Here is a 21,434-nt window from a genome sequence, read left to right on the forward strand (position 1 = left end):
TTTATTTACCATGTTTCGTGCAAAATGGTGATATTTTCTTTTTATATGATAGATTAGACTGTAAATTGGTTTTTCCTGTTTGGATGGTTTAACACTAGTCATTTTGGGGCCTTTATATAGCTTGCTGTTGCTGCCAAGACCCCGTGTTGAAGACCGTACATTGACCTATAATGTTTTACTTATACAAATTGTGACTTGGATGGAGAGTTGTCTCATTTGCACTCATACTACATCTTCTTATATCTATGTAAGCTATTTATATATCTTTATTAAAAATACTCATCGTGAGATATTCTTTTTAAATCCGATTAGCTCTTAGAGCCCCCACTTTATGCACCTAATAGAATCAATACAAGTAAAGGTACGGTGAATTATGCCCAGTTAAAAAAAAACATGCATGAAGAATTTGCACATAGGTTAGTAGAAATATGTGTATTAACAGACGGACTTTTCTTTAACAATATCTAGGTAAATATCAAGAGATATTTATTAAAAAGAATTGAAATGAAGTAACATCACTACAAGAAATTACACTATTGGAAAATGCATCATTTTACTGAAAAGTATTACATCTATCTACTTTTCACCGTCGGATTCACTTTTATGACGTGGTTTGTCTGTATTCAGTGCTCGTAAAACTTTAGGATTGTAGCATTTGGGATCTGATACCATACGCATGAACAAGTTTCGTCTGATACGAGCTCTCTGAAGATTGCTACGTTGCTGATCAAAAATTATTTCATCATCGAAGTCGGGAAACACGTCATCAAATTCTCCATTGTTTTCGACCTCTTCTGGTCTGTCATTTTTCTCTGCTTCAATGTTAGATTCGATAGACGCTCGTTGATCAAGCAGTTCAGAGGCTTCTTGAGAAATAATTCGCCAAGCATATTCAATATCTGACTCCATTGCATCTTGTGCACATACACAAAATCGGATGACGTAGTTCTCATTAATCAAAGCAGGAACTGTGTACAACCGGGCACTCTCATTGATCATTCTGCATAACTTTTGGGTCAGAGAGTTTGGTCCCTACAGTTAAAAGGGATGATTAATATGGTTCGAGCATATATTAGAAAATGTGAATTGTATAATCTTTTCCAAATTACTTCTATTTGAATTAGTCGTAAATTTAAATTTGAATAAATTGTAAGACGAATGAGGTGAGATAATAACCGGCAGGAGCTTATATATGTTATCTGAAATGAAACGATTACACGATCCAATCAAAAACTATTCATTGAAAAAAGAAAAGAGGACATCTAGATAAAAAATTATAATACAATATATTTGTAAAGTTCGTTTTCATTGAAGAACGCCACGAATTTTAGGGCATCACTTCTACGATTGATGGCCATAAATCGTACGCACAAAAAAAGAAGTAGTGTAATTTTAAAATGTACGATATCTGTGTGTTATCCCGAACTGCTCTTGAATGGGGATACCTGTATTTTATTTGAAGATTTGCCTTTTACTGTCAATGTTAACACGTCTCAAATGACCCCAATTTACGACCATCAAATCGTCAACTGATGACCACGAATCCTCAAATACAAGGTTGCTATAGTCGTAGTTTTTGTTCAGCTATTCTGTTCAGTAATCATGGTGGAAGACGAGGGGTTCGTGTATGGTATACACGATATTAAATTGATCAATACAGCAGAGATTTCGTTTAATGATCGTTAATAATTTATCTTAATAATTGAATGAATATTGTATTGAGATTTAGAAGATACGGTTACTATGCCTTAACAATGCTGAAGGCAAAATGAACATCACATAATTAATTTGTTTGATTATATATATTTAGTCTGACGACATTACTATTCGGTATTAAAACTATCTTTCCAGTCAAAAAAGTATCCATCGTCAAATACTAATAAGAAAATTTAAATGTTAATATACGAATGATCATTTTGCTCTCCATACCACCATTTGTCATTTTTAACATATTTCTTATGAATTTAAAAAGTTATGAGTAAAGTAAAAAGATGAAAACAATTAAGTTGACATCTAAGACTCATAAATTTGATTTTCTTTCATTTTTTAGGTAGTGGATAGTGTTAGCTGAATTTAGAATAATGGCAAAAAAAATAATACATCTTTCATCTAATTAAATTTGTTATGCATCATCAATGGTCATGGTTTTCTCAATTTAGTCATGTCAAATAGGGGAAGATTAATATCTAATTCTAAAATTACAATTACTCATCCTGAACTATCCAAATCATATTTCCCTGCAATTTTGCTTTTATTAATCTTTAAAATGCTACTCAAGTTTAGTTCCTTATTACATTACCTTTAGTCTAAAGCACACCAATCCCATCGTTACTTTCCCCATCACTTCAAATCTCGCATCATTCTTCACATATGTTTCAAAGAGCTTAGCAAGACGTATATGCTGAAAAACATAAATACCACAAGACAGTTTAGCCAGTTTTCTACCATGTTAATAAATCTCAGCTACATACAGATTTGAGGTAATTTGTAGTAGAACATCTTGAATTTATAACACTCGCGATTGTTACATATATATTAGTATGTTTGCATGTTTCGCTCATTTCTCGGTTGCAAGAGGTTTGTAAAAACCATAATTTCACATTTTGCGGTCAATAAATCAAAAATACTTCGCAAACTCGCCGAATGAATTCAATGTTAATTTGTTTTCGGCCAAAGTAGGTATACAATCTTTGCCACAAGACCTTAATGGTAAACAACAAGCTGAATTGGAGCTGACAGCCTTCTGTTTTAGCGGAACGTCCATGGCGGAGTAGAATCGCAAATTTTCAGAAATATCGGTTGTTTTACCCGACCAGGAATAGAACATAATAATTGTTACCCTTACCTAGCCGAAGCGTGGGTTTTCCTTTAATACCTCCGAAAGACAGTGTTTTCAGTCTAGGCCGTGCAAGGGGGTACATGGTTCATGGTAACATGAAAAAAATTTGATGTCATCTCAAACGAATCAATTGATTGTGAAATAATAGTAAAATAATAATCAAAAATATATATAGAGTACCTTTCTTATGTAATGTTGTAACCCTTCCACACCATATGTTCTGATAACAAACCATATCTTTAATGACCTGAACCGTCGGCTTAATGGTATACCCCAGTGCTGAAAATTCAAACGGAATACAGTCAAATAAAGCGTATAGAACATAAAGCATAAATGTTTCCATTTATAGCATAATCAAAACGTCATTGATTTCAGACACTTTTGTACAGATTATATCAAGAAGTAACTTCCGCTTACGACGGTTTGTCAAACTATTTCTTTTTATTAAAATGTTGAGGGAAAACGGTACTATTCATTCTGCCATAGGCGACAATATTAACATTTTCTGAATTTACCACTTTTTATGATAAAAACCTGGATAAAACAGTTATATGTGGTGTCAGTACTTTATTATTCTGTTTTAAAAATTAAAGCCAAATAGTTTCATGACCAATTTCCAACGGAGCTTGTTTATGTTATTCATGCCCACCGTCATTTGGCGCCAAATTTATCAAATTTTGGAAGTCTTTTCGAATAATTCTCTAGAAAATATTTCAATAGGTTTCAAAATTTATATTGTAAATATACACACTGCAGTTATTCATAGAAAAATAAAAAAATATATTGTACCCTTACATTCAATAACAGCGCTACTAATTTGACTTCCTTCACCTGCCTTGGGTACACAAAAGGCCAACCTAATGCTGGGAAAATGTAATAGTACCGTTTTCCCTTGAGTTGGAATCTAATCTGTCGGAAAACAGTATGCAACTTAAATAAATCCATAAACATCCTTACATAATGTATGATAAAATATAAGACAAAGTGAATGCGCATTCATTTGTTGGTCGAACAAAAGTATACACGAAGAGTTAATTAGACGAGACAACAATAATAATAAATATTCTACTCTAACACCAAAGTTACATTTTTTATGTGTACCCAGCTCTTAAATTGGCAAATAAAAAGGACACAACAAAAATCTGCAATTCAAAAGAGATTAAAAGCAGAACATTCAGTATAATTGATTAAGTACCGTAGCACATCGCAGAGAGGATGTGAGATCAGATTGTGATCCCTCGGTTGGCAATTTTTTTCCCCCCCCCCCAGACAATAATTGGCTATATCACCTCTCAGCTATGTCTTATTTATATATTGATATTTTATAAGTATCAACAAGACATTTAGAAACCAGTACGTGACTGTGCAATCGACTGAGGTAATATAAGTAAACGGAAGCATGTCTCAATTCATTGAAGTGAAATTTTGGTCAACGGGTGTTGTAGAAAATATAAAAATTGGCAAACAGTAATATAGGTACATGGCAGATGTAAAAGAGGGACGAAAGATACCAGAGTGAAATTCAAACTCATAAATCGAAAATAAACTGACAACGCCATGGCTAAAAATGAAAAAGACAAACAGACAAACAATAGTACACATGACACAACATAGAAAACTAAAGAATAAGTAACACGAACCCCACCAAAAGCTAGGGGTGATCTCAGGTGCTCCGGAAGAATAAGCAGATCCTGCTCCACATGTGACACCCGTCGTGTTGCTCATAATAGAAAAAAAACCGATAAATAGTCTAATTCGGTATGTCACAATCATGAAAGGGAAGAGGATTGTGCTTATCCGATATAATCTGTGAAACGGTTATTCCATAACGGTCAACCAACTCGTGATGGCGTCTGTAAAGTTTACGTAGGGATGATTTCAACTTCACCATTTGGAACTCTTGGTTTAATAGCTTCATTGTGAGCAGCAACCCTCTATCAAGAAAATCATGATAGGAAATACAAGCACGGAATATCGTGTCATTTGGGAGATATTTACCCCGTATGCAGGTGCTGCTGGAATGTTACTACTTAGGAATGGAAAGTTCACAATTGGAAAGCTGAAATCATCTCTTTTGTTCTAAAGTTTTGTTTTCAACCGACCCTCATTGTCAATTTCCAGATGTAAGTCATATGCTTATATGTTACAAATATACATTACCAAATTGCAGATCAAATATAAAATTACCATTCCCTTTCATAAAAAACAAGAAAACTTTGACGAGAATTATCTATCCATGGTCTTTCAAACGAATGGATGGAAGAAGTCGAACGGTTACTTAATTGATATGATGAATATAATATGTCGAATTTATTTTACTGCTAAATGGATCATTAATTAATTGAACCAAAAAAGTCCATTACTTTAAAACTTATTAGGAAAAAAAACCAATTTGTATTATAAGAGTCAGAAATTATATCAAAATAGTTCCCATTTATTTTTTTACAAATTATATATAGTATTTCATACATATAACTATCTAATAATAAATACTAACAGGCCAGACTATCTATTTCATAAAAAACATAACATTTACTCTATAAATACACATGCAATCTTACCCGGAAGTCCTCTGCTTTATCTTTAGAATAAAGGAAAGTCTCTAACGTAAGATTGATAACAAATATTCACATCGTGTGATGCAACATTGAAAAGGATGATATAATCATTTATCGCACCGCGGATAAATAATGACGCTGTGATTGGTTTAACGCCTTCACGTAGTTATCCCCTATGGATCCGTAAGGGGGGGGGGGTAGTAAATTCCAAATGGGTTCATAAGATCACATCTACTGTTGACGTCATCTATTTATATTGTTGTGTTTCATTGTTTATCTTTTCTGCAAAACGCAGCAAAAAAGGTCCTGCGTGCGATAAATTCGTTGAACGATTCACTTCTGACACCCGCTTGACCATATAGGGTGATTACATTCCATAGGAGACTAGGCCTTCGGCCTCATTGTTGATGTTACTAAGCCTCTATGAGTATCGAATCATATAACTTATAATATTTGTCAATTGTGAATGTCCTCAAAACGTTAAAATTTCTGATCTGATGAATCAACTGATAGAATTTTATTATTGTGGAGTTTCAAAATTTTCTGTAACGAATTGTCAATTAAATGGCTATGTTACCAGAATGTGTGATCACGATATTAGATTCAGTCCTTTGTATTTATATACAATCCCTTGAATTGATCTTTATATCAATACCGACTATTGACTCTGTAGACAGTAGTCAATTTTTCGACAAGTTACCTGCAATGTGGTATACATTCTGGTAATCTGTCCAGAAAGAGCAACTAAAAGAAGTAAAATCAAGCTTATAATCGGTACAATTTGAAAAAAAAAGTTATTTATTTTAAATTTTCTTTACACGACAAAATCACAATTATTATTTTCCCAAAATTGCAACGATTGTCAACTGGATTTTACTTGTTTAGTTGCTCTTACTGACAAAAATACAAGAAACTCTTACCAAAGAGTAAGTAGCATGCCTATAAATTATAAAATCCGGAGTCAATAGTCCGTAATATGAAAATGTCTCATTCCGAACACAAGTGTAAGTCAACTCTTTACAAGTACTCATCATATTATCAATCTTCATTTACACAGAAATGTTTGGGCTACTGATTCTTTTTTATTTCCTTTAGAAATTTAGTGTTTAAATAGTATTTTAAATATATATTCACCATCGTGTTTATGCTGCAAATATAGCGGGTCGACAGCCATTGATGACGTCAGAAGCTCTTTATTTCTAACCCTGCAATATCGTTAATAGAGGTTGCACTCTCATTGGTGTAATTTGTGCTTAATCATATTTTCTAAGAGCATTGAAAACCAAAATTACCAAAAAACTAGTCTGTGTTTGCAAAAACGTATCAAAATGAGTTAATACATTGCGCCTGAATTTAGTTAAGTATCTTCTACATGCGCATCCTCATTAGACGAAACAGCTTATTTATAACAGTTCATTTAAATACCAATTTAATGAATCAGTTAGGAACCTCATGTGCAGTGGTTGTCTTTTGTTGGTGTGGTTGTTTCTCGTTTTTTATACAGATTAGACTGTTTGACTATTGTGTCTGTTTGTTTTGTTCACACATCGTTGTCAATATAATGGAATTTGATGCGACTGTCATACAAGTGAGAGGTTTAGCTAGCGTTAAAAACGGGTGTTATTCACCATTTTCTACATAAGAACATGCCTGTACCAAGTCAGAATATGACAGCTGTTATCCATTCGTTTGATGTGTTTCAGCTTTTGATTTTGCCATTTTATTAGGGACTTTGCGTTTTGAATTTTCCTCGGAGTTCAGTATTTTTGTGATTTTACTTTTTCCTTTTTGAATGGTTTACACAAATGATTTTTGGTGTCTTTTATAGCTTGTATCTTGGAGTGAGCCATTGCTCCTTGTTGAAGACCGTACTTTGACCTTTAATGGTTTTTACTTTTACAAATTGTGATTTGGATGAAGAGGTGTCTCATTGGCACGCATACCACATCTTCTTATATCTTTAAATCAACAAGCTTGTCTGTACCCGTATATAAAGCCATATTGAACATACCACATCAGTGAACAGTCAAAATTTACAAGCATCCATTTGTTTGGGTTGCAATTAAACGATGTCGCATTCTGAAAATCAAAATGTCTTTTATTTACTAAGCCATAAAATTACAAAATTTAAGATTGTGTATTGAAATAGAAAATAAAAAATCTACAATGTTTCGGTTTGTTTAAACATATTGTATTGTTCAAAAGAAACAAACGGACTATACACAAGTGTTTTTACTTAGTAACGTCTTCTTCAAAAAATAATTCGGTAAACTGTGAAAATTAATATTAGGTTGAAATAACTATTACAATGTATTATTTGGAAAATCTACGGACTTTGTGAATTGTAAATTAATCATATGTGTAGAAATTAGTCAAAAATTTTGTATGATCATTGTTTGATCTTTCCCGAACATACCTAAAATGAATAAATTAGATTTCCATGATGCCTTTAAGCAACTAAACATAGATCTTGTCTTAAAATCCATTGCTATGCAATTAACAATAATTTCTTAAGGTTGTAAATTTCCCAATAGCAATAGCAATAAAAACAAACTTATGGGGCAAAATGTAATGACAAAATGCACTCCATTTATCAAAAGCATGTGTACGGCTGGAACTAAAAGATGACATTAATGGTCTACACATGATGTGAGTTTAGCAAGCGTAAAACGATGTTTCAAACAAGATGGATATATACAGCCGTGAGTAACAAATCTTTAAACCACTATGATATAATGTACACCACTTGCACTTATTTTTAAGGTGATGTATATCCCTTTTTTTGACAATTTTAAAAAAGGGTACTTGCCTCAATTCCACGTATATAGTGTTGATTTTCTGCACATATGAGGGCGTTTCCAGCGTATGCAGCGTCAACATGTAGCCATACGCTTTCTTTAGCGCATACTTCACTGAGCTCCTGTAGGTGGTCGAATGAGCAGCAAGCCGTTGTCCCCAATGTGGCACATACCTGTCACAAATAAAATTGATTTCATGAGTTGAAACTTATTTCTTTGAGTAAGTGTCACATACTTGTAGCTAATTTGCATCTAAATATTCAACTTTTTTTTTTATTTGAAGAATGCAATGCCCAATGTAAATCTGAAACTTAAATAGTTTTCATAATTCTATGTTTGCCCAATTTGTTTTGTTGCCACAAAAGTTTTTGTGTTTTATTTTTGATATTCCAAATTTTCTGTCAGTCATGTGTTGAAAATTATGCAAAATTTACTTGTTTTGTGCCAAACGTCATTTATGTTTTTACTATGTGGAAATGCCTGATCAAAGTTTAAAGTTTAAGTGAAAACTGGGATATACTTTGTCAGGACTTCTCCCATCCTATAGTAAAACTCTCTGAGAAAAGGGTGACCGTTCGTTTGTGGGGAAAGCATGAACACGAAGTCATGTCAGGAATGCAGACATTAAATGCGATGTCTGGTGTGTGAAGAGGGCCGCGATATCTGCAACTTGTGAAATCTTACAAAAACTCTTTTAATTAAGGGTCCGTAGTTTGCCTATTGCAAGGCAAACTGTGTAGCCAATCTATTTGATACATCATTATGTTGGAAACTTCTGCACTTTACCCTTAATTAGTATTTCTGAAATATTAGAAACTGAACTTAATGCACAAACAAATTCAAACAATTGGTCCCCATGCCAAAGTCAAAGTCAAATGACAAAAATATACTTGCATAAAACGGAATCAATCCCAAACGACGATCCTCCTGCAATGAAATAAATGAAAAAAATATTAAAAGTGTGGTTTAAGTCTCGTGAAGACATATGCATGCAATTTGTGCATTCCAAAATGAAAAAAAATGCATGCAAGCCGGTCAGGAAGGGGGTCCTTTAGGCTTCTTGTCGCCATTCTTTTAAATTATAAGAGCTTTTTGTTTTTCTTTTTTTTTAATCCAACTTAGAAATAACACTTGACTGTTCAGTAAATTTTTCAAGCAACTGATCTTACTATTGACTATTTCTGCAATTATATGATTCTCTTTACCTATTATGCCTGTTTTTTTGTTAACACATTGTTGATGTGTTTGAGCTTTTGATTTTGCCATTTCAAAATGATATTTTTGAATTCTCCTCGGAGTTAGTTGTTTTGTTATTTTCTTTTTCTGTTCATAATTCATTTTGTACAATAAATGGCATTGGTGGTGTCAATTTTTCATTGTATGAGTATCAAATGACTTTATATACAATATAATCTTATCTATTTGAATAAAAACATATTACGATGTAAACATCAACGAAACAATAACCTACCACCAAGACATGTTGAAGGCCGTACGGTGACCTATAATTGTTAATTTCTGTGTCATTTTGGTCTCTTATAGAGAGTTGTCTCATTTGCAATCATACCACATCTTCTTTTTTATACCAATATAGACATGTGGCCACGTTTTACTCTGTTAATCGACATCAACAAATACTATATCGTTAAATTAATTTGATTTGTATTAATAAATTTAATTTACGGTATCCCTAATTACGTGCCCCTTTTATTATTGTTAATAACCAATATTATATGATTAATTTGATTACCTCGATAGCACGTTCTAAAACATGGCCTCGCAAAGAGAAGTGTTCATCAACATCCAACTGCCTCATCTTGACTAGACCAATCATACCAGCTTTTTCTACGCATGAGTGTGCCTACGAAATAGAAGTGTATTGAATAATTGAAAAGTAATTTGTCTGCGCTGGTGAGCACAAAACAGATTGCAAACATGTTCGATTTAATTGGAAATAGTTTATATATATATATCACATACCAATAACGATAGATATATATTCTACACTGTGTTGGAATTGCAAATATAATTGACAGATCATTTGGAGATCAATCTGAAAGGTTATGTCTGCTGGAAAAGAGGTTATCCGAAGTAATGCTATGACATATTTCGAGTGTTCTTTTAAACATGATTTACTTATTGTTTGTTTAAAATAATTTATTCTGAGCCAAATGAAATCATAAGTACATTTCTTAAACAAATATGTATGTGGGAAACTTTAAATTTGGGTCGCTTTGAAATCTTAATATTACAACAAGAAGCAACGGTTAATACTGTAACAATGGATATAGTTTTCTTCGTATATATATTGACAAATAAAAAAAAAAAGAAAACAGAAAAAAAGAGGAAAAACATGTCAGCTCTATTTTCTAAATCAGTGAAGAATAACGCAATGGAATGGTCCATTAGAACAGATCGAACAATATACTTGGACATCAACCGATCCAATATCTATTTGATCAGATCAAGGAATCAACACCTGCAAAATTCAGGCGAACATGAACCGAGCAAGCATTGCACCGACAACACCGGAAATCAAGGCTGCAACGTTATGATTTACGACGCTAAAATAGACACTTACAAGCTTTGATGAATATGCTACCAGCTTTGGAAGTAATATACCGTCATCAACAAATGGGAATCTCCCCTTCAGATCTTTAAGTGTGGTATGTCTTGCTGCTAAAAGTGTTACAAGTACACACTCACTGGCTGAACCCTAAAAAAAAATCAAAACAGAGTCGTAGCTTTGTATTCTTGAGACATTCCCTCTAATTAAAATTAGTTAATCGCACTTCATCCACAAATATAAAATTTTGAGTTTTTATTTAAATCATAATTATGCCATGACACGGTAATAGTAATTTTTACGATAAATTATAAAATTAAGTGGCGATGGATAACCAGCGAAATTATATTCACATGTTAAAAGTATACAAAACCAAGGAATTGTATATTTAAATATATAATTACTTGACAAAACGTATTCATATATTGCCGATTTGTCATGAAGAATGAATTCGAAAGGCATTCTCAAGAAAAATATATAAACCAAATATTAAACATAAAGTCAGCTTTTCTTACCCACGCTTTTAGTTGGAGATATCAAAACTGATCATGGCTAGCGACATCTTTGCTAGCCAAGGGTTACGATCCACTTCCCTTCTCTCCACCCTTGGCGGACTGAGATAGAATTTCGGAGACACAATGTAATGATTTTCATAGGTTGCAGTAGAAACTCGCTGCATCAAATCAAAAAGCGCCAATCAGGCGCGTAGCTACGTTTACGTCAAAACGCCCGGGCGTACACTTGAATTTTGTTAAAAAAAATATTTTAATCTAAATAAATTAAAACGAACTGGTTAAAAGCACATCAGCCTTCTTTATCTTTCTTCAGACAGTAGCTTTTAATTGCGAATAAAAGTGACAACATTTATTATTCAATCAAATGGTACCGGGCGTGTTATTTTTTTGTTCATTTTTTGTCAAAGTCTGATTCTACTGTAAATTCTACTTACTTTCCTTTGATTTAACTGAAGCATTTCATTATCTGCTGATATTCGATATGTGTTTGCATTTTTATCGAGCCTGCAACATTATTTCTCGAAAGGGAGACATAGAGATCATAGGTTTCGTTGGCGTCGTCACCATATAAATTAAGTATGTGGTTCAAGATGTTTTAAATATCGTTGACTTTGTCAAACCTTCATGAAAGTTTCAAAAAGTTGGACAGAAGCTTTTTGTGATCAAAAGACTTAGAGTACCAGATCATAATGATGAAATAATATTTCAAATGTTCCCGTATTTAACTGATAAAAAGGAATTTCTTTTTGAAGTTAACAAGTAGATACAGTCTGGGGTAAAAGTTTGTTGCACATCAATAACTTTGTCAAACCTTCATCGAATTTTATGAATCTATGGCAGAAGTTTTTTTATGATTAAGAAAAATTTTCAATGTATCATTTTTTTCATTTTTCAGTTGACAACGGACTTTTAGCAATTAACAGTCGTTTTGGGATTATTAGTTTTACATGATCAATTTGAAAACCTTCAGAGATTTTCATAAAACTTGGGTAGAAGTTAAAATATTCCAGATCAAGAATTTTATATTCCAGATCAAGAATTTTTTAAAACCTGTAATAAACCGAAAAATAAATTCTCTTTTCGCGGGAAGTAATCCCAGGCAAAATCAAGGTTTTTAACGGAACCCTTGACGAATTTTCATAATAAACCTGAACATCTATGAAAATTATTTACTTCATGTCATTAACGAAATTTACACAAACAAGGGGTTTTAGTTTAAACATATTTGAGGGGGGGCGAGACCATTTCGGGACGCCGGGATTGGCCGAGTTTAGGAACGGGAAATTGGGATTGCATAGTTTAAAGATCGGGAATTCGGGATAGAAAAACATCGGGACACGGAAAACCCACGTTTTTAGCCATGGGAAATTGGGATTTTTATGTTGAAATATAACGGGATTGACAAAAAACTGTACCTTGGACAGAAAAAAGTGCCATTTTCATTATACTTCAATCAGAACCGCATCTAGAAACAGAGTAGATCCAGATCTTATTGTTATTTTCTGCTCGTTTTTTAAAAGTAACCGTAGCCAGTGCCATATTTAATATCCACTGTACGCTAATGAAATGCCAACCAAAATTCATGATAAATGTCTAAGCTCCTTGGCATTAGAGTCGCTCTGATTTAGAGGATCAGTATACCCAAAGACGGTGGTAGAGGTTTTTTTTCGTGCAACGTGTTTTGCCATTTATAATTTCAACCTTCCGTGAAAAAAATTCGTGATTCACTATGAAATTGGTAAAAACGGCAACGTGCAAGCATTTTTTAGAATTTTTCGTTCATCGTGAAATTGGAATTTTATTTTGCGTTTGTCCGTTAACATAACGCCTCTTTACAATCCTTCCCAAAAGTTAGGTCGATGCCTCTGCTGATGGACTGTTAGTCCCCGAGGGTATCACCAGCACAGTAGACAGTACTTCGGTACTGGCGTGAAAATACGGATATTTGTGTTATTTAAATTTGCTGTTACAAAATGTTAGAAATAATTATAAATTAAGGAATGTATATCCCTCATGCAAAGCTCTGATTCCTTTTACGGATTTGGCTATACTTTTTGAACCTTTTGGATTATAGCTCTTCGTCTTTTAAATAAGCTTTGGATTTCAAATATGTTGGCCACGAGCATCACTGAAGAGACATGTTTTGTCGAAATGCGCATCTGGTGCAGGAAAAGACTTGATTTGGATATTTTCAATAAAAGTAAGATTATGTAAGACCGAAAAGAAAACACATGTGTTTCCGTCACCCCTATATATATCTACCCTAATTTTCAGTACCTATAATCTATTTCTAATCTTAAAAGGTTTTTGGATGTTATGTGGACAAGCTCTTATAAAGTCAGAATTTTTCTCCCATATGAACCAGTCAAAAACGTTGGAAAAAAAACTATTTTGCTTTCCTACCGATCCTAATTTTTAGGGGTTGTTACCTGAAACACATGTATTTTTGTCTTGGCCTTACTACACAGATAGTTTCACAGACACAGTCTTCTCTATAAACGAATATCATTTAAAAATATTTATGGCATTCTGCAATTTTAAAGAAAACAAATACCCCGACTTGACATGTTTAAAATGTACGTACTGAATATATTGGTCAAAATGAACAAATTGAAAGCATATAATTAAGAACAACACTACTCAGAGGGTATAATTTTCAAAGTTTACCAGACGGCCTCCTTTAAAAGATGTGTCAGATGTGTCTATTCGTTACCTAAAATAGTGGAGGACCTCTTTAATATATAAATGGGTATTTCTTGTTTATCGGGATCGGGATTTTTAACAAAATATGTCCGGGATTTCGGGATTTTCTGATATTAAAACCGGGAAATCGGGATGAGACCCCCTCTAGCCCCCCCCCCCCCCCCCTCATATTTTGTTGTAGTGGATTGGGAAACAAGTTATTGTAACTTATAATAATTTCTTTCCACTTTGCGGGTGCGAATGCTGCCTTGTAGCGGCATTATCCTGCTCTTTTTCGAAATCTACAAGGGTGTATTTTACGTGCAAGAGATATGGCTCTCTCTTAACACGGGTCAGTCATTTATCGCCCCCTTTAAAATGATGTTGATGATTTGACCCCATTAATCAGCATTTTAGCATTAATACATTATTGTCTGCTATATTCTGCTCTATTTGTTCCAGTTATGAGAGTCAAAATGTATACCTAGGGTGGGAATTAAACCCATGTATGTTCATTTACTTTATTGTTCTTTGTGTACATAAAATGTACATGTATACATATGAAAGATATCAAATGCAAATTAAACCCTCATTAGTTAAGGACCAAGTAAAGGAAGTCCCTGCACCTACCTAGACGTATTTCTTGGGTAAGATGTATTATATAACTCTTGAAAGTATAACACGATAAAGGTTATTGGTAAGTATATAGTAACATCAACGTGCAATTCAGGTAAGCAAACTGTCAAACATAAACAATCTACCACGTGTTTTACAGTTTATCTGCTGTGCTTGAATTCAAAACGACCCCTCAGGCTTATTTACACGATTTTTTGCTCAAGCAGACAGTTAAATATGTCCGTTTACCTTATGGGGTCTATTAAGAATGGATTTGCTGTTATGAATTGTGTATGCATGGAAATATAATGAAGATAACATTGATTTTTACAGTAACTTTTGAATACACAACATTTCTAAGATATCCCCACAAAACACATGGCTACTATGTAACGATGGCTGGTAACGTGTAGCCACTTTCTAACGGTAAATGTAATTGGATGATCTTCAAGGATCAATAATAAAATTGCTAATAAATGATTGGATACGAAATTGTGTCAGATTATAAATAGATGAAAAAATGTAAACATTGAAATTCGCCATTTTGATGCAGGAAACAAACTAATTTTCAATCCTGGATTAAAGGACATTGCGCACATTGCCAGCGTATCATGTATAACCAGTCATCGTCAAATATATCTTTCAATTTGTTTTTTACACTTACTTTTCTATGTTTTAGTTAATTTAATGTTTTAATTTACTACAGAACGGGAGATCGTTCTCAAAGATGCCGTAGAAAACATTATAGGTGGCGCTGTTTGTTGGCGTAAACATTTTACATACGGGTCCTTTTTGTGTCGACAAATTGACCTTTATCTGTCAGATTCAGGCGTTTGCCGTCCAACAAAATGTTTATTTTCGTTTCCTGATTTACCAAGTGTGTAGATTCTAGACGCTACCGTGTTTTTACCTCCAAATTGAAGAGTGCTACCATTGGTCAATAATAATGTATTCGGAATGGGCGTGACTTTAATCTACCGATAGATGGCGCAACATTGTTATCACAAATGTTGGCTTAATTTGCTAAGTGTGGAGAGGAGGGCAGTGAATCGTAACCCTTGCCTAGCGAAGATGGGCTAGCGAAGGCTCAAACCCAGATTCAGAGAATATGACATATATTAAAGATTTAAGTTAGTAACTTCGTAGTTTATTTACAACCACTGGGTCGATGCCACTGCTGGTGGAGATTTATTTCCCCGAGGGTATCACAAGCTTAGTAGACATGAATTATCATTGATATTGTTATATTTATAAATTAACTGTTTACAAAATTTTGAATTTTTTGAAATACTAAGGCTTTTCTACCTCAGGCTTAGATTACCTTAGCTGTATTTGGCAAAACTTTTAGGAATTTTGGTCCTCAATGCTCTTCAACTTCGTACTTTATTTGGCCTTTTTAACTTTTTTGGATTCGAGCGTCACTGATGAGTCTTTTGTGGACGAAACGCGCGTCTGGCGTATATATAAAATTTAGTCCTGGTATCTATGATGAGTTTATTCGTAATGTTTAAAATTTGGAGAATTAAGATGTGTGTAACTGTTAAAAACTAGGAAGTTTATCTAATGCCTTTTTTCCATATACACGTACGCATGGTACGGTCATGCCCATACACGTATCATGGATAGCGGTCAAAATACTCATATTATCAAGGCTATATTGATTCTAACTACTTAAATGAAGGTGTAATACCACCATTGATTTCCCCTATTAGTCTTTCTTAAATTTGGACTTTTCAAAAACATTGTGCAGAATTATTTTCTGTTTTAAAGAAATATTTGGCATGAGTAAAGTTGAATCCTTCCAGTACTATAGACAAAATTTCACATAAAATGTTATTGCATGTAAGAAAATAACCATCACTGGAAGTTAACCAGACAAATATTTCCCTTTTACTTTGTGTACAAGCTTAAGAAACCATGTAACCTCAAAATTCCAAAATATTCTATAGAAACACCAATTATAACTTTATAACATCCGAGATATATGATTCAGAACTGTTTTATTGCAATGAAATGTTAGTTTAATTTCCTGCAACTCAAATTATTTTCGTATGCAACCATGCAGATGTGACGTACTATGATTTGGTGGTATTACACCTGAACAATTACCTGTATGACCCCTCCTCCTGTTCCTCCTTCGTGCAGAAATTCGTTAGGAAGGCCAAGCATCTTACCTACAACAAAATTAATTATTGACCCTTTATTGGACATTCATAGGAATATGTGGTGTGAGTGCCAATGAGACAAATCTCCATCCAAATAATAATTTATAAAAGTAAACCGTTATAGGTCAATGTACGGCCTTCAACACGGAGCCTTGGCTCACACCGAACAAAAAGCTATAAAGGGCCCCAAAATTACTAGTGTAAAACCATTCAAACCAACGGTCTAATCTATATAAAAACGAGAAACGAGAAACACGTATAAATTACATAAACAAACGACAACAACTGTACATCAAATCTATTAAGGCTAAACATAATATTTAAATTGTTTGATGTAGGCTTCTTACATAACCACATTAAAAGTAGCCTACCAAAAAAAAAAATGACACAAAACGTTTCAAACTTTTTATTTAAAGATTTATTCCCGCTCCAATGTCGTTTTTCTCGTCTAAACATTTCTTAATGTTGGCCTATCGTATATGAATTCTAATAAACTGTAATGTTTGGGGATCTGCATGTGAAATCTAGCAATAGGCAATTTGTATATATCATGCACCTACATTAACATGCATGGCTTACTCAACTTGTGTCATTGGTTGAACAGAAACCAAACGTTGGTCTTAACGGTGCACGTGGCTTCCCTCTCGCATTTTGATGTTTCGTGTATTTAATCTTTAGTTTTAGTGTTGTGATTTGTAGATTGTTGTTTTTTATTATTTTTTCCAAGGTGTTACCTGTTCGAAGAAAAAACTTATATCAACAATGTTAAAAAATAACTTGACATTCAGTCCTTCTTAATGTAAACGTAAGGGGGGTAGGCAGTTTTTGTTGTGAGATATAGGGGGTAAAAAGAGAGAGATCTGGAATATAAGTTTGATAAAATGATGGGATGTGGGAACTTTAGGGTTAAAAAGTCGAACCCCCGTGTACCCCCTCACAATATATATAATATTTCATATCGATAAATCTCTTACGTAAACGAAACAAAATAGTAAATAAATCCTAGTCATTTCATCAAAATGCACTTTTGAGGGACAAACTAACTAACTGGGGATCTACTTTGAGTAAAGTGGACCCAGATAATAAACCTACAACCAGATTATAAATTTTCAGTTGTATTTTCAAAAACAGTTATTTATAATAATAAAAATGTACATTACCAAGCATTAGCCTTTCAAAAAGGGCTAGTCGACTCTTAGCTGATGAAAATGGAAAGTGCTCTCGCTTTGTAGATTAATTCATTTACTAGAATATCCACGTGCATCAATCAACAAATTTTACCACACCCGTGAGGTCACACGTTATGAAGTAGTATATATCGTAACGTTGTTGTTTACGAAACTCCAGAAGATTCGACTATTTACAGATAAAATTTACCTGTGTACCAATATCATGAATATTCATGATTAATGACCAGGCAAAATCTAATTGCTAAAATAGAGAGGACAAATCCGATACTCTACGGGATTGAAGGACATTTACTAGGTTTGGATTGTCCTAACCAATCAATAAACTTTGATTATTCACGTCTCGTAATATCTTCCAATCAGGTAGCAAGAAAAACACACGCACTAACTGTCCATCGTTCAATTCTTAATATCGACTCCTAGGAGTCGAAATAATGATAGTCTATGTTGTTACACCGGCCATGTAATGTTTCCGTATGTGCAATCACTAAGGTAAAGAACAGTTCACGGGTACAAACATACAATTGTAACAGGATAACTATTACTAGTATGTATGTAAATGTTAGTCTAATGCTGTATACCTACCAAACCAATCTAGGACAACTATTTCTAGTTCTGTACAGGCTGGACTTGCTACCTGTTTAAAATAGAAATTTTAACAATGTTAGCATTTTATATGATGCATTTGAAAATAGAGATGGTATTTTTTATGGCCCCGAAGTTGTCGGTGTCATATAGTTTTACCCTTGTCCGAAATTCCGAAATTCCGACATTCCGTAATTCCGTAATTCCGTAATTCCGAAATTCCGTCAGTCCGCAACAAACCATTATACGAAGTTTTTTTTCCAAACGCCTTCAGATATTGGGCTGATTTTTGGTATGTGAGTTAACCATGATGAGTTACAGATCAAGTTTAAGTTTCGTTCTTCTACTAATTTTTGCCGAGATTACAGGCTTTGGACTTTGAGAAATTGTTGAAAATCAGTTATACAGACTTTTTTTCTAAACGCCTTCAGATATTGGGCTGAATTTTGGTATGTGAGTTAACCATGATGAGTTACAGATCAAGTATAAGTTTCATTTTGCTCCACTTATTTTTGCCGAAATTACACACTTTGGACTTTGAGAAATTGTTGAAAATCACAGTTATACAGACTTTTTTTCTAAACGCCTTCAGATATTAGACTGATTTTTGATATGTGAGTTAACCATGATGAGTTACAGATCAAGTATAAGTTTCGTTCCGCTTCGCTAATTTTTGCTGAAATTAAAGGCTTTGGACTTTGATAAATTATTGATAATCATAGTTGTACGGATTTTTTTTCTATACGCCTCCAGATTTTGACCTGATTTTTTATATGTGAGACTACCATCATGTTTGTGTCCACATGTGTTATTGAAATTGCAGATTTTTCATCTTTTTGGGACGGGGCCATTCGTGTCGCTTTGACACATTTAGTTTTTACATACTTTATGCAATCCAACAATACAATGAATGAAAAGACATTTATAAATGAAAGACATTTATATTTGAAAAGACGTTTACCAAAATATTTAATTCTTATCGTAATATCTTAAAGCAATCATTTTCAATATAGGAGTACCACATGCACATTTAGTATTCCGCTCATCATGAAAGGACACTCTCTGTCTGATATATACACTTTCAACCATTCAAATAAAAAGATCTATTTCTATGTTAATATATATTAGGGATGTCAAAAGATTTGAAATTTAATACTCGGATACTCGTTCATGATACTCGCGAGTACTCGGGTGAATCTTAAACGTCTATTGAAAAATTTAGATTTTAGGTGGGATGCAGTGTTTTTCTTATTACTATCATACACATATTTACGAAAGACAAACGTATTAAAAACATAGCTTGATCCTCTGTTGGTTTTTTTTATATATAAATAAAGAGTAATTAAATTAATTTAAATGTACATCTCATACCAATCACGTTTACCTAGAAGTCTTGATTAACAAACAAAGGTAAGTTTTTACGGCTTGTGATGAGTTAATTATTAATCCATGAAAGTGTTGATCCGTCTACAAACACCGGTAAAAATGTCTCTTATCAGTAGCGTAGGGTTCACCACAGTCAGGTCACTTTGATTTTGTTCTTGTTAAGAAATATAATCTGGTCAACAATTTCAGACGAAAGACTAGTAATGTTTGGCTTTCTATTTTTTGATACAAGTAGTGACCATGAAAACATTGCCTCGGAAGGAAAGGACGTTGCTGGTATTACTATAACTGATAGTATCCTCAGAACAAACATATTTATGTTGTAAATTGATTTTATTTAGTATTACTAAGGGGACATTTCAACGGAACTAAAGTGAGTGGAGTGGAAATATGAAGAGTAATATCTCAAGATGTATAACAGGCAAACGAGTATCCGAGTACTAAAACTGCACTCGAGTACTTGGCCTTCCGAGCGAGTACCCGAGTACTCGAGTACTCGTTGCCATCCCTAATATATATATATGTTACAGGGAATTTGTAAAATCACTGGACTATTCAGTGATTTTGTAAACTCACTAACAGTTTCAGTGGTTTTATAAAATCCCTGAAATTGTTAGGGATTTTACAAAATCACTGAAAATAAGGCTAGGGATTTTGTAAAATCCCTGATTACAATTAAGTATAACTTGCTTTTAGAAATGTGTTTTTCTTAATATAAAAATAGACTAATGATCACTAATGATTTTGAAATATATTTGTTTAATAAACACTGTGAGCTAGAACTAGTGTATAATGATAATGACTAAAAGGCATATAAGCAGATATTTAGACCACTGAATTTGATTATTTATGCATGGCAAGTTTGGATGACATCTACTGTTACATCATTGCCCTGCTTTTCGATGCATGTCTGTATCAAATCAACCTGTCCTTCGGAAAATTGAACTCTTTGCTTATTATAGACTTAACGACAATAACTTTATTGTAGCAGCTCTACATTTTTTTTACTTGGCATTCCTCTCAAAATTTTGAAACGTTCTAAAGCTTTGTTTGAAACATTTGCACACTGTCTATTTTGGTACTTTTAATAACATTTTGTCCCTCCAACCATGACCTATTGATATGTGAATTTTCTGAACTATGCTTTACATGTCTTCAAGACTTACATAATATTTTTAAGACATCTTTCTGTAATGAATTGTACCGTTTTTAACGATTTTTCAAATCTCCACATTGAAGAACTTCCTACCTACATTAACCAAATTATCAACTTTTATTTGGCTAAAAAGAGTTGAGAAAGTTTAGAAACTTATTAACAGATATTTCACTTTGTGGTAGAATACATGAAACTGATATATGAGCAAAGTAAGTAAAACTATTTTCATTTTTGCTTGGTTAGAACCTATTCATAAACTTGCAAGTACAAAACAAAGTATTCTTACCTATATTTTCTATTGTCTTTTTATATTAATATTTTGTGAATGTAATTGTTATTTTGTAGACAGCAAAGTTTAATAATACAACACTTATTTGCTTTT

The 21,434-nt window shown here is 33.3% G+C and overlaps 1 protein-coding gene across 1 annotated transcript in view; it reads right to left on the bottom strand.

Annotated features, from left to right (window-relative positions):
- Window positions 1-471: 471 nt before the first annotated feature.
- LOC143056825 (aromatic-L-amino-acid decarboxylase-like) overlaps window positions 472-21,434 on the bottom strand; it is a 36,763-nt gene continuing 15,800 nt past the window's right edge. The window contains exons 3-14 of the mRNA XM_076229990.1: window positions 18,511-18,562; window positions 16,683-16,747; window positions 10,777-10,911; window positions 9,946-10,056; window positions 9,090-9,122; window positions 8,207-8,368; window positions 7,409-7,476; window positions 6,532-6,602; window positions 5,401-5,420; window positions 3,020-3,118; window positions 2,300-2,401; window positions 472-1,032 (exon numbers count right to left, since the gene is read on the bottom strand). Coding sequence (XP_076086105.1) covers window positions 577-1,032; window positions 2,300-2,401; window positions 3,020-3,118; window positions 5,401-5,420; window positions 6,532-6,602; window positions 7,409-7,476; window positions 8,207-8,368; window positions 9,090-9,122; window positions 9,946-10,056; window positions 10,777-10,911; window positions 16,683-16,747; window positions 18,511-18,562 — 1,374 coding nt within the window. The 3' untranslated portion in view covers window positions 472-576. The remainder of the gene's footprint in view (window positions 1,033-2,299; window positions 2,402-3,019; window positions 3,119-5,400; window positions 5,421-6,531; window positions 6,603-7,408; window positions 7,477-8,206; window positions 8,369-9,089; window positions 9,123-9,945; window positions 10,057-10,776; window positions 10,912-16,682; window positions 16,748-18,510; window positions 18,563-21,434) is intronic.

Source organism: Mytilus galloprovincialis, chromosome 13 (assembly GCF_965363235.1).
Source record: "Mytilus galloprovincialis chromosome 13, xbMytGall1.hap1.1, whole genome shotgun sequence".
NCBI classification, from domain to species: Eukaryota; Metazoa; Mollusca; class Bivalvia; order Mytilida; family Mytilidae; genus Mytilus; species Mytilus galloprovincialis.